The sequence below is a fragment of the Heterocephalus glaber genome, unplaced genomic scaffold (assembly GCF_053883595.1).
Source record: "Heterocephalus glaber isolate CG9 unplaced genomic scaffold, H.glaber_assembly_v1.0 deba00001608, whole genome shotgun sequence".
In the NCBI taxonomy this organism is placed as follows: Eukaryota; Metazoa; Chordata; class Mammalia; order Rodentia; family Bathyergidae; genus Heterocephalus; species Heterocephalus glaber.
In genome coordinates, this window is record NW_028258379.1 from 13,152,064 (window position 1) to 13,165,716 (window position 13,653).

At 47.0% G+C, this 13,653-nt stretch overlaps 1 protein-coding gene across 7 annotated transcripts in view; it reads right to left on the bottom strand.

Annotated features, from left to right (window-relative positions):
* Positions 1 to 13,653, bottom strand: part of Dpf3 (double PHD fingers 3) — a 257,440-nt gene that overhangs the window by 91,896 nt on the left and 151,891 nt on the right. For all 7 annotated transcript variants that reach the window (XR_015445026.1, XR_001182647.3, XR_015445025.1 and 4 more), the window contains exon 6: positions 7,423 to 7,501. Coding sequence is in view for 4 of the 7 variants with exons in the window: in XM_087195352.1 (XP_087051478.1) it covers positions 7,423 to 7,501 (79 nt within the window). In the remaining 3 variants the exon portion in view is untranslated. The remainder of the gene's footprint in view (positions 1 to 7,422; positions 7,502 to 13,653) is intronic.

The following is a 13,653-nucleotide window of genomic DNA, read 5'->3' on the forward strand; positions in this document are numbered from 1 at the left end:
CCAGCCCTAAAAATGGGAATCAGCTCAATCCGTGCTCACTGAGGGTCTTCTTGGCCTCCAGGGAGCATCCTCTGACGAACGGGACCCCGTAACCACTCCTCCCTCATTTCTACAGCATTTATTGCCTGCTCAATTAAATACCACCTGCCAGGGTATCAATGCCATGTGACAGAAGACTGATCTTTCCAACATATTGGGAAAAGAGGAAATAAGAAAAAGGTAAAAGTGGGAGAAATAGTCATTAAGCTCCCCCACCAATTCTCATTCCCACTGCATACCCAAGGAAACAGACACCTAGCAGCAAAATAATCTCCTGGAAATCCCAAATAACAAGCACAGAGCCACAGCTTGACCTAGCCATCTCACTCCACAGCGAGTGCGCATTCTTATTCCCCAGCTCCCTCTCCCTCGGCCCAGACCTACACCCCCCACCACACCTTGCACCAGTCCCTTCCACTTCATGATCTGCTTCTAGGAAACAGTGCAGCGGGATACAAAGACATAGTTCCAATATTACTGTCAAAAGTGAGCCAACTTTTTAAATAAGGTGAACAAATTTTAAATTGCCTAATCATTTAACAAATAGAAAGCTGGTGGCATAAAGTGGGACACAGCCATAAACTATGGCATGTCCACATTGTGGAACACTTTATAGCCCTAAAAGTGATGTCACCAAAATGCATGTGTTGATGTGGAAAGATATTCCTCATTATTACAGAGTAGGAAGGTACTGGAAGGAGGAGGAGGAAGGAAAGCAATGAATCCTAGAAAAGTGTACAGCAAACACAATAGATGTGATGTATGAGGAGTAAGATTATGAGTGATTTTATGATTCCTTTTTCGCATATCTGTAGCTTCTGCTATTTGTGTATGAACAAATACTGTTTCCAGAAAAAAACTTATTTTAAAAAATGAAGGAGCCAGGTATGACTGTAACCTCATCTATTGGCAAGTTTGAGGCCAGGCTGGACAACTTAGTGAGATCCTATCTCAAAATTTTTAAAAATGTGAGGGGGTACTGAGGATGTACCTCAGCAGTCCCTGGGTTCAAGTCTTAGTACCAAAAACATAAAAAATATATAAAGCACCTCTACAAATATTCATACCTACACTCTCCTGAGTCATCCACACCTTAATAGGAGTTATTTGTAACTGGATTTGTATCAGGTAACAGCAAGCAAGAACAAGGTTCCAACAGGATGAGAAAATATTAAACTTGGAGGGGGCACATGTCAGGAAAGGCTGGCTGCAGTGGTGGTTTTAGGGGGGAATGGGCAAGATGAGGGCCCTAGGGGGCAGGGCTGGTGAAGGGAGGAAGTAGAAGGGAGGAAGATGGGACAGGAGGGTCTGGTGGTACCAAAGAGAAACCACAGCTTCTCCCCAGCCCTGCCTCTGGCCAGCTCTGCAGAGACACTGCAACTTGTGTCCAGGACACAGTGGCATTTAAATATCGAAGGGCGCCCAGCTTTGCCATAACAAATGCACTCAATCTCCAGGGATCAAACCCATGCCACAGGACCCACTCCACAAATCAAGTTTCTGGGGCACAGAGTCTTCCCTGCCCTCCCCCACTGCACCTCACCCCAATCAAGGACCTGCAAGATAACACAGCAGAGACAACTGAAGGATGAGCCTGGCTCCCCTTCGGTGACAAGGGCCGTGAGCCTGAAGGCCGCATTATTGGCTTTTTCTCTGCACTTTGATGCTCAAACCACATGAGCCTTAGAAATTGTGGACCTCAATACCCTCCAAAAAAATTTTTTTAATAAGACTGAAATAGGCATCTGGTTCTCCCCACTGTGCTCACATATGGGTGAAACAGTGATTTGCACACTGTTGAAGTCAAGCAGATTTCTGGGATTGTTGTGGTTCAGGGTGTGTTCAATTCATCCTGATCCACCCACCCCATGGCTCCTCAAGCCTTGTGACATGGTTCCCATGATGTCCCCCAATCCATTCCTGCTTCTTGTCCTTGAGACATCTTGTCTCCTGGACAAGCTGCTGCCTAGGAGGAAAGCAACCACAGCGTGGGGAAGGGGTGCAGATCAGGAAGGCCCGGAGCCTCGAGAAGAACTGCCAGACCCTGTGCTGGTACTGTCCCCAAGAGATGTAGCTATGCCCCCATTGGGTTTCTAGAAGCGAGACAACTATGGCATGGTCACGTTTTCAGTCACAGGCCACACAATCAAAAATACACATCTGTGGGGTAGAGGAGTTAGAGAACAAAGCTTCCACTGACACCGAGGTGGGGAACCCCTCCTGATGTGTGAATTCCGGACATAAGTCAGAGATGAGTCATGTTCTAGGAGGGCCTGTCCTGTCTGTTTGCCTTTTGTCACTAATTCACCCTAATGTCCTAGTTTGGGAAGGGAGGGGTGATTTTAATAAACTTAAATTTAAAAGGCTCAAAATCATATAATTCATTCTCTTCCACTTCAGTTATAATTACTACCTGACTCCAACTTGCCAACCTGACACCTAGAAGCCGTCTGTCACCAGTGGACAGGGCTTCCCCTAATAAATAAGACATGTGTGTTCATTAACTTTTAAAACATGTTTTCCTCAGCTCTCAGAATTCCGGGATAGGAGGGCACAATGAACCAGTGGTTTGTCTGGGATACGTTCTAGGGCATGTCAGGTAAAGAGTTGAAGAAACTGAAATTGACAACCCAGCATTAGCATTAACCAGCTGTGTGACTGTAAACAAGTATCTTCACCTCTCTGAGGCCTGTGTCTTCACCGTCAAGTGAGGTCAACTGTCCCTGTGTTCAAGATTAGTGCAGGGGTTTACAGGAACAATCTAAGCAAAATGTTAAGCAAAGTCCTCTGCACAGAATATGCACCCATTAATAGAAATTGTTACTATCATTTGGAAAATAACTGGAGGAAAAAAGAACTTCACAGTGTCCAGCAGAAGTGCAGATACTCCCTTGCTCCTTGCTGAATGGCTAATGCTTAGAGACACAATGTTCTCCCTGAATATCACCCCATCATCACCATAGTCTTTTCTATCATGTTCCTTGGACAGAAAAAATGGAAAAGTGGTCTCTCATCAGGAGTCTGCCTGGTGATGCTCATCCCATCCCAAGAGCAGCAAAAGCAGCGACGCAGGGCTGCAGCAGTCAGGAAGAGGAGAGGCAAACTTCTAAAAGGATGTCCAAAGCATCCTAGGAGCCCAAACCCAAGGACTCCTTTCACAGGCCTGTCCCTACTTGCCATCCCACCTATGACACGGCCTAATGATGCTCTGAGGATGGCAAGCTACTACATAAATTAAAATCAAGCGCTGGATTTCTGGGTTTTATGTTAGACTGCCAAGTTTCATGGTTGTTGAAAGAACTAGTGAGGGCCAGAGATTTAGCTCAGTGGTGCCACCGCCTGCCTCGAAAGCACACCGAGTTCGATCCCTGGTACCAAAAAAAAAAGAAAGAACTAGTGAAAAAGGATTTTGAAGAGCCCAGCTACAGCCATGTTGCGAGCTGCCAGGAGCATCAAGAAGCCCTAGGCAAAAAGCAGAAAATAATAAAGGGGCTGCTCAGTGAGAGGCCAAGAGCCTTCGCATTCAAATATATCAAATCAGTCCATCTCAAACTTCAGGACAGGTAAGAATTCTCCACGGAGCACTCAGAAAATGCAGGCTCTGGGCCTGCCTACTGTGATTCAGACGCAAGGCCCAGGAATCTGCATTTGACAAACACCTGGGTTATTTCTGTGCAAGTGGTCCAGGTCCACACTTTGACAGATACCAGCAGCCTTCTCCACAAAGTCCTGTTTAACTGCTTTGTTTGTGAGTAATGAACACTTTTTCTTGGGTGAGAGACTGAAAGGGAAGAAACAGAACTTTGATTCTTTAGCTTGGAAACTTGCAAGATAATTAATAAGAGATTGGTTACTTGCTGGAAAATGGAGTGCTCATGCACACACTATAGATTGGGTAAAAATATTATATTCAGAGGATTTAATATTTCTGAGATGGAATAAATTCAATGGCTGAGTGAAAGGCAAGAAGCAAACTATCTATCACCTGAAGTTAGCAGCTAAGATAATATTTCAACCACCCATCCTGAAAGGGGAGCTTAGGCCAACAACACAACCAGATGGTATATTCAAGAACTCATTCCAGAAAGGGTTAAATACAATCACATCCAAAAAATGGCTATTTGTACTCCACATAAACCCAGAGAGAGATGTTGGGGTTCAAGGTGACCTAATATTTTCATAAATAACTCTAAAGATGGAGTGGGAATTATGCAAATCAAACCATAGATGATACAAAAATGGCAGGAATTGCAAATCTATGGAGAATGAAATTTAACCACTGGGCAATGTCTTTAAATTTGCCTTTACTGAATCTTGTATATTGAAGTCACACATTATTGTATCTGTTTATTGAGACTCAATAGGGCCAAATGCAGAGTGATTTATGGAAAGAGGGACAACCAAATACATGAGTAGAAAAGAGCAAACACTGGGCTGGGTGAGGATTTAGCTCAGTGGTTTCGCCGCCTGCTGTGCAAATGCAAGGACTCAAGTTCGATCCCCAGTACCAAAAAAAAAAAAAAAAAGATGGTGAACTTCATGGTAATGTGGATTTTCCACACCCATATTTCCACAATTTACTACCATGCTTAGGCCAGTGATTTAGCTCAGTGGTTTCGCCGCCTGCTGCGCAAGCGCAAGGACCCAAGTTCATCCCCAGTACCAAAAAAAAAAAAAAAAAGAAAGAAAACAGCAAACACCTGGAAAGACCTGGTATGCATGGGGTAGGGCAGGCACAGGGCAGGAGGGGCACCCTTTGCCAAAGTGGGCTGTGCTAAGAACTTGTGTAAGACAAACAGAGAAATGTATCTGTTGCTCTTTGAGCCACTGAGCCTTGATGTTGCTTCCAATGGGAGTGCTATACTTAAAAGCAGACCTGAAAGGGAACTCAGAGCAGGATAGCACAGAGAGTATGGGTTGGGACCCTAGCTCAACTGAGGCTCCAAAGGATATCAGACAAAATGCTGAATGTGCCTATTAATTGGGAAAGATGCACAAAAGACAAGGGGACCTTTAGGAAAGAACATTTTCAGCTTCTGTGGAGAAACAATCAGTCAAAGCACAGCTGGAATCATGGAGGAAAAAAAAAAAAACAGGGCAGCTTATGGTAACACCATCCCTCGGGACAATCGAGAATGGCCACCAGACACCTCTCTACTTAGGATGCATTAGAGATTATTAAAAGCATTTCTAGCCCAGTTGAGGGGTGGGGGTGGGACTCATGACCTCTCCAAAGGTCATTTCTATCCCAAAGGATCCCATGTCTGAAGGGCACCAGATAAAAATAAAGTCTATTAATCACTGAGCTGCCACACAATGTCCTAAGAGAGCCAGTGTAGAGAAGGGCAATCTAGAGTGGGCCTCGCTCCTCCAAGGGAGGAAGAGGGAAGCTGCATACGTATGGCCAGAGCCAAGAAAGCAGTGGCTGAAGACTCTGGAAAATCAATATCAACATATATTCGGCCTCCCAAGCACTCCAGGGTACCAGGAAGGTAGAAGAGACCTTGTGGGGAAGGAATCAGAAATAGTACGTGGCACCGAGAGCCCCTAAACTAAGTCAGGAGCTAGAAGGAGAGGGTTTGATGCAAGCACTTCATGCAGAAGGAGAGCAGCTGGACAAGAGGGTGCTCAGAAAGTGCACCTCATGGCGATAACATACAAGGAGGCAGATGTCAGAGACAAAGGTGGGAAGAGAGGAACTGGGCAATGAGAGAAGCAAGAGTGAAGGATGCATAGGGTGTGACTGGAACTATAGGGGACTTTTATTAGCTAGGAATCCAGTGAAAGCCATAGAGATAATCCTACTATTGATGACAGCAGAAAATCACATACATAAAAAACCATTTTAGAAGAGGAATAGAGCAGCAATGCCCCTGTTCCAAAGCAGCTGTTGGTGCTCTTGATGGATGGGCTCCTCCAGCCAGACACAGCTAAGAGGCTGCACTGTGGGGACTGAGGAGCCCTCCCAGGCACAGCTCAGAACCAGTCTCCCAAGGGCTAGCTGTATTGGGCTGTCTCTAGGTCAGAAAAAAATGGAACCCCATCTGGGAAGCAAGACCCGGCCAAAGCAGGCATCTCCTGGCATTACCAAAAGGCATCCAACCCCATGCCCTGCTCCCTCCTCATCCTGGAATGCAGTTGCCTTGGGGTGACTATGTTACCTGAGAAGTCACCTAGGGAATGTCATCTGCATGGTGTATTAAGCAACCAAATGGGGGTCATGGAGTTTGAGTTCTCCTAACAAAATGTTCTCCAACCAGCTGTCACCCCAACAGGCACAGAGTAACTTTTTGAAATCAAAAGAGTCCAGTGAAGAGGGAGAAAAAAGACACCAGCCCCAGCCTAGCCCCTGTGTCCCTCTACCCTGGCTCTCTCCCTGCCTTGCCGGAGATTGCAGACTCTGCAGAGTGAATGGGGCACCCAGAGCAAGCACTGTGCCAGGTCCTGCCGCAGCTGTTTCGCTGCCATTTTCTGAGCTGTTCCTGAGCCCTATGTGCTCAGAGAGGAGGAGACAGGAAGGGCAGATCATGAGGAGTGAAGTTCTGAGGGCCACCCTTGCCACGGAATGAGCCGATACAGCCTGATCCAGTAAGAAGCTAACTTGGGCAAGGATTTCAAAGCCACCGCCCCAAGCCCTGGTGACTAGAAAAGACAAAGGCCATGTCTCCATCTGACCGCAATCTGCCTCAAGCTGAGGTTTCATGAGGTGCACCTTGCCCATGGCTCCCAGCCCCTCCTGTTCTTCTGGCCACCCTAGCACTGTCCTCAGACTAACCCAGGAGCCAGGCAGTCGCTTGTCCAAAAGATGTCTCTGAAGCAAGCAAGAAAGGCTGGAGATGGATGGAGGGCCATTTATTAAAGTAAGTCATTGTCACAGAAAGATTCATAACCTGCCCTACCTAGGACAAGAGGGATAGAGAGAGAGAGAAAGGGAGAGGGGGGGGGGAGAGAGAGAGAGAGAGAGAGAGAGAGAGAGAGAGAGAGAGAGAGAGGAAATTAAAGGGAAACAAATGGAAAGCCACAGGAGCACAGGAGCCAAGTACCTTTGTTGGAGGGTTTTGAGTTATGCTTTTGTTTGTAACTCTCTGAAATAGAGAAAGACAGAGAGGATGAATCTTAAAAGAGATGGGGAGTGTGAAGGAGAACAAGGCAGAGGAAAGCCAGGAAGGAGACCCTGCCAGGCCGAGGCACACAGATCCAAGGAGGAGCTTCCCGGACAGCTTCCCCTCGTGCACAGATGTCCCTGCCAAAGCAGCAGCAGGGTGACCTTGGAGAGGATGCAGGCAGGCACGCCAGGGTGCAGGCCCAGGAGCTGGTGGGCTGGCAGCCAAGGAAGCACAGGGAAGGGTGGGGCTGGGGCAGGGTGGAGGAGCCTGTACTTACTGTCACAGACGTAAGGTTTGTCGTGGTCCTCCTGAGAGGCGGCATCATGCCTCCTCCTGCCACCCGCAGAGCCACGAGCCTGGGGAGACATTTGGATTGGGGATGTTTGTTATTACATTCATCACTACAGGCCCTGAGCATGCACCCTGTGAGGCCCTGTCCGCCTCCCCTGCATCTCCATATGCCATCTTCATCACAGCCTTTGAACCAACACCAATCCCATTTTACAGGTAAGGAAACAAGCCCAAAGAGGTAGGTAACTTGCCCCAAGTCACTCAGCTACTCACCTGGATCTTCTCATTAAGTCTTCACAACAACTCCCAAAAGGAGGAATCCCTATGATCCCCATTTCACAGACTAGGGCACTAAGACAACAGAGAGGTCAAATCCCTTGCCCAAGGTCATTCAGCTACTAAGTGCAAAGCCAGGACACAAACTCAGGGCAGTATGACTGAAAACCCGTGTCTGGCCATGCATGGTGGTTCAGGCCTATCTATAAGCCCAGCACTCTGGGAGGCTGAGGGAACAGCATCCAAGTCGGAGCCCAGCCTTAGCGGCTTAGCAAGACCTGATCTCAAAATTAAAAGTTTGAGAAAAGGGACTGGGGATGTAGCTCAGTGTAAAGGCTCTGGGTTCAGCCCCCAATATCCCAAAAGGAAAAAGCACATCTACCAAATTCCCACACACGAGGACCTCTTCCTCCCATTTTGTTGACAGCACTAAGATGCCAACCCTGCTCCTCCTGCTGATCAACTGATAGCTTTGAGAAGCAAGTCCTGCTGAGGCAGGAAGTATAATGTCAGTTGTCACCCAGGTTCCCATGCCCATACTGCCAACCTCCCATATGTCTCAAGAAACAGCCAGGGCCAGGGATTTAGCTCAGTGGTTCTGCCGCCTGCCTCAAAAGTACAAGGTCCTCCTGAGTTCAATCCCTGGTACCGAAAAGAAAAAAAAGAAAAGAAAAGAAATAGCCAGGCCTGGCATCTGGACCCAAGGCATGAGCCCAGGCATGGGGGAGCTCCCCCTCCCCCTTCTCGGAGGGGCAGTCTGCCTCCAGCTTCTGGCCTGCAGCCTGACACTACAACCTGGCTCCTCGTGGTCTCCTGGGCCGGACCCTGGTGCCCCATCCTATACGCATCTCCCAGGAAGGGTCTGCATGGTATGGGGACAGGGGAGGGGTGGTGGTGAGTTCTACCTTTGGGAATAAGAGGCCAGCCAAGAGCTGGCCGGCAGCGCTGCAGCTCAGGACAGTGGCTCAGTAAGGTTTATTTTTAAACCCATGTAAGTCCCACACTGGTCACATGTATAGCACCCTGGGCTCCTCCAGGTCATTCTTCGGTAATGAGTAGCAGTCAACTCCAGCCAAGGAAAGGGCCAGCCAAGGTCTTTGGGGATAGAGAAGGGGCACCAGATGAGGATAAGACATAGCAGCACCCTGGAGTGCAGGGGAAATGGGGCAGGCTCAGGGCCTGGCCTAGAAAAGTGGCCTTGGGGACTTCACAATGGACAGGCGTGGGTGCTCCTGCATGCATGTGGATGCACACACACATACACTTCACTGAGAACTTCATGGTGGAAAGACTTGGGATGAACACACACACACACACACACACACACTCTCACACACTCTCAAGTGCACGCACCTCAATGGAGACTTCACAATAGAAAGGCCTGCAGCACTCACACATCACAAAGCACACACTCCACAATCAAGCCCACCTGCCAAGCTGCCACCTCTGCCATCGCCTCAGCTCCTCTCCAAAACAAATTACAGAATTCCACCTCCCTCCTCCGGCCGCTCCGTGCCCCCAGCCTGCACACTGACAGCCAGCAGCCCTCCCATCTCCCTTATTACTCAGAGTTGACCCCAAGAGGGAGCAGGAGGCTCTGGAAGTACCCAAGGCTCTGACAGGCCCCCATGCCCACAAAGCCAAGGCTGGTCCCCCTCAGCTGCCCTCAGCCCCCTCGGTGAAGCTAGGGACAGCTTGATGTGTGCAGCCTACAGCCCTGTCACTACCACCTCTGATCAGGTGAAATCAAGACAAGCAGAATGACGAGGCCACAGGAGACGTGGAAGGGGCTTCATGGGCCTAGAAATACCTCCAGGGAGAAGAAGAAGGAGATGTCAGGCCAGGGATTTAGCTCAGTGGTTCCAGCACCTGCCTTGCAAGCGCAAGGTCCTGAGTTGAATCCCCAGTACCAAAAAAAAGGAGATGTCCTTGGTGGACTGAAGCACCAGGAATTAGTGGCTGCAGGGACATCAGGCAGCAGTGGCCCCCAGAAAGCCAGGTTTTATTCCCCCACCACAGGGCTGGCCAGCATTCCTTGTGCCTCAGTTTTCCCAAATGCATGGATCATGGCTATAGGGCCTTTGAGGGGATGGGCAAAGGATTCTTCCTGAGGTTACTCAAATACAACTTATCCTGCGCCACTGTTGCCTCCCCCAGAAACTCTCTCTGATCACTGATATCCACTCATGCTTTCTCCTTCGTTCTCTTTCTTCAACCCTGCTTTATGTCTTCTCACAGCACTTAGCATTGTCTGCCATTATATCACACATGCGTTGCTTTACTTATGGATTTTCTGTCTGCCCCAAGTGAGGTGAAGAGCCATCTCTGGGTCACCAATATTCTCGGAACCAAGGACAGAGCCGGCCAGCCATATAAATGGCCCTTAAACATTTGCTAAATACAGGAGTCAATCAGGCAGGCAGGCAGGCAGGCAGTGAGTCAATCATTTTTGGTCTTCTTCATTCTCTATATCCAAATGCTATTATTTCTTGTTTCAAAAGCCATCACAGGCTTCACATTTCCTCTCTGTTCCACACCCTAATCCAAGAGCTCATCAACTGAGCCCTGAAGAGCTCAAAGAACCCACCAACTGGGGCTCTACGTCCATATTGCCAGACCACTTGGACAGAAGGGGTGAAGGTCAGGAGCCCGTGGTCATTTGTTCACTCATACATTCTGGCATTGTCACCTGCAAACCATTTACCTATCCAATGGCAGCCTAGTGCTTACTCCATCAGGTTCACCCTAAGTGATAGCCATGTCTTTGCATTCCTTAAGCTCTGTCATGGCTAGCCTCCCCTCTGCCCATCTACATCCAATCTAGGCTTTGGTCCTGCTACCATCCCACTCCTCCAAAACTTTTCCTGTTACCTCATTGAAGAGTAAAAGGAACATCACCTTCAAGTCAGGCAGACATAGGTTTGCACTCCAGCTGTACTAGTCAGTTTCTTTTATTGCTGTAACAAAATACCTGAAGCAGGCTACTTTATTTTTTTTAAGAGAGAGAAGTTAATTTTGACTCATGATTCTAGAGGTGCAAGGTCTAAGGACCTCCTCTGGTGATGGCCTTTATGCCGGCAGTCTCCAAGTGGCAGAGAGCATCATTTGGTAAGAGACAAAGAGCATACGTGTGTATGTGTCTTTCCTGGTCTCTCCCTCTTACACAGCTCCACCCTCATGATCTTATCTAATGCTAATCACCTCCCAAAGGCCCTATCTCTAAATACTGTAGTCAGATTAAGCTCCCACCTTCTCAATATTTCATAAAGGGAATTAAGTTTCAAGACATAAAGTCTGGGGGACACTCAACCCAAATCCAACCATAGCATCCACTTTGTGTCTTGGACAAGTTACTTCTCTAAACTTTAGTGTTATCCACAAAATGGGCCCAGCAACACCTCTATTGCAGAACTGCTGAGAGAGTTAGAGCCAAGGGGTGTGAAGCCACAGGGACAATGCTAAGTCCACAGGAAGTATTTGACAAATTATTTTCCATCCTTGCCCACGCTGATCTCTGTCTCCTCTGGACTCTTGTTGCATTTGGTTAGCTCATGCTCAGAAGCTTGCCGTTTTCTCATAGCACCATGGGTTTTAGCACCGCCTCCCCAGTTTAATTTTAACATCCTTGAGGGCAAAGATTTTATACATTATAATGAATTCCTCACACTTACCATAGTAATATGCTGGGCACAGAGCCTATAAAGGTCTTTCACATATATTAGTTCAATTCACTCTTAAAATTACCCTACAACTTAGACCAATTGTGTTATTATTCCTATTTGTCTCTTGGCAAAACAAATTCTGAGATGGTTCATGACTTATCCAGTCATGGAACCAGTAGAAGGTGGAGGACCTAGTTTTCCAAACTGTTATGGGAACCTTTGAAGTTGACTTTCCAAAAGAAACCCATTCTCCCTTCATGAGAACTGCTCACTCCACACCACCCCTCCCCACCCAAACTCCCATTCACATAACGCTGGTTGGCCAAGGCAGCCATAATTGCACAACATAGCTCTGCCCCTCTGGCCACAGCTGATTGGCTGGTATGGGATTAGCCACCTATTTACTGAACCAATCTGATTGTACCTCCAAGCTGGGCCAATCAAATCCTATCTCCAAGGGACTTGGAATTGGCAAACAGTGGGCCTAGTTTAGTACAGAACACTTGAACTGTAAGAACCATAAAATTAGGAGGTATGGGGCCATGTGCACAGAGGAGCAAGAAAGTGAGTCATTAGAAAATGAAAGTGGAAAACATAGAGGCAAGAAGCAGTCTAAATTCTTCTCTATTCCCTAGTCCTAAATCCCTGCCATTTTCTTGCCCTTCCTGTGGTTTGGATCTTCAAAGATTGCTCAAATTTGGGGCATGACCCAGCAGCTTTTCAAATCCTCCCCATTTTGCCCAAGCCATTGAGTTTCCTGAAACTAAAAGACCCTAAACTAGGGCAAACAGTCTCAAGGCAAGAGCTAGTTCTTCTATACCAGTTGTTCTCAAATAGTGGTCCTGGAATCAGCATCAAAACTACTTCATAATGTACTGAAACAGCACTTGCCTCTTTCATTCTCATTCTCTCACAAGTGTGAGACAGAATTTTCCAGAGACTACATGACATGTGGTGGTGCTTTCACTGTGAGTTTGTGTGCTCTTAATTTTTTTCAGTATGAATTTCTAAAATAGCAAACCCTTAGTTAACTGAACAGAAAAATTACTTTGGGTGGCTCTTGGTAATTTTTAAGACTATAAAGAATTGCTGACACCAAAATAATTGAGAACCATTGCTCTACATCCTTGCTATGGAAAGTGTGGTCCTCAGACCAGCAGCACCAGGAGTTTATGAATTAGGCAGGAGCTCAGACCCCACCTCCCAGGTCTGCTCCAGCAGAATTTGTACTTTATTAACTATCAATCCCCTGGACTGCACCACCATGCATCAATACTGATTGATTCATTCATTCATTCTTAGATGGATGACTCAATAATCTCATGAATTTTAAAAAGCTTTGATTTCTCAGGCTGAGGTTACCATAGACACAATTATGAATTGTTGGGTTTGAATTGCCCTTTACCTTCAGGAATACAACTGGTCAAAGCTCTAAGAGTTGTTCCTTGTGTTGCACCCTCCTAATGATATCTAGCCTTTATTAAGCACTCAAAATTGGCAGCATTATTACTCCCATTTTATTTTATTTTATTTTGTTTGTTGCTAAGAAAACTGAGGCCCAGAGTACTTACACCATTTGGCCAAGGTCACAGAGGTTACATAATTCTCTCAATGTATAGCAGGTGGTAGAGCTAGGATGTGAATTCATAGGGTCATTAAGGCTTGTACATAGATGTCCTCCCAAAGCCTTATGGGCCCATACATGGGGCTTTTCAGAGTTGGCTGAATCTAGGGTGTGTGAATGTGGAATAAGGGTGATAACTGAATTAGTCTTCTGATTGGTTTAGCATAATTCTGGGTATGGATGATAGGAAGGCCTATGCTGGATGTGGGTGCCACCAACCAATAGGCTTGTAGCCTGAATGGAATAAAAGGGAAAAGGAGATTTGATGTTTGCTGTTTTCTGCCTGACCTGCCATGGACTGTTTCTTCTCTGTGATGCTCCTCTGCCATGCTGCTCTGCCTTGGAGTCAGCTGACTATGTATTGAAACCTCTACAGCCTGTGAGCTAAAATAAATCTTTTCTCCTTTAACTTGTGGATGTCAGATATTTTGTCCCAGCAACAAGAAGGTAACTAAGACAAGGTAGAAGTTCCAATAATGCAGAGTGCATTTTGTAATCTGTTCCTTAGCCCTGGCCTATTCAGTGTGTGGACAGAGGACCTGGGGGAGATGGTCAATGTGTAGACCCTAATCCAGTCCATTGGGATGGAGGCTGGACTCCTGCATTCCTAGCAAGCTTCTGGGTGGTACTAAAGCTGCAGTCCAGGACTATGTGG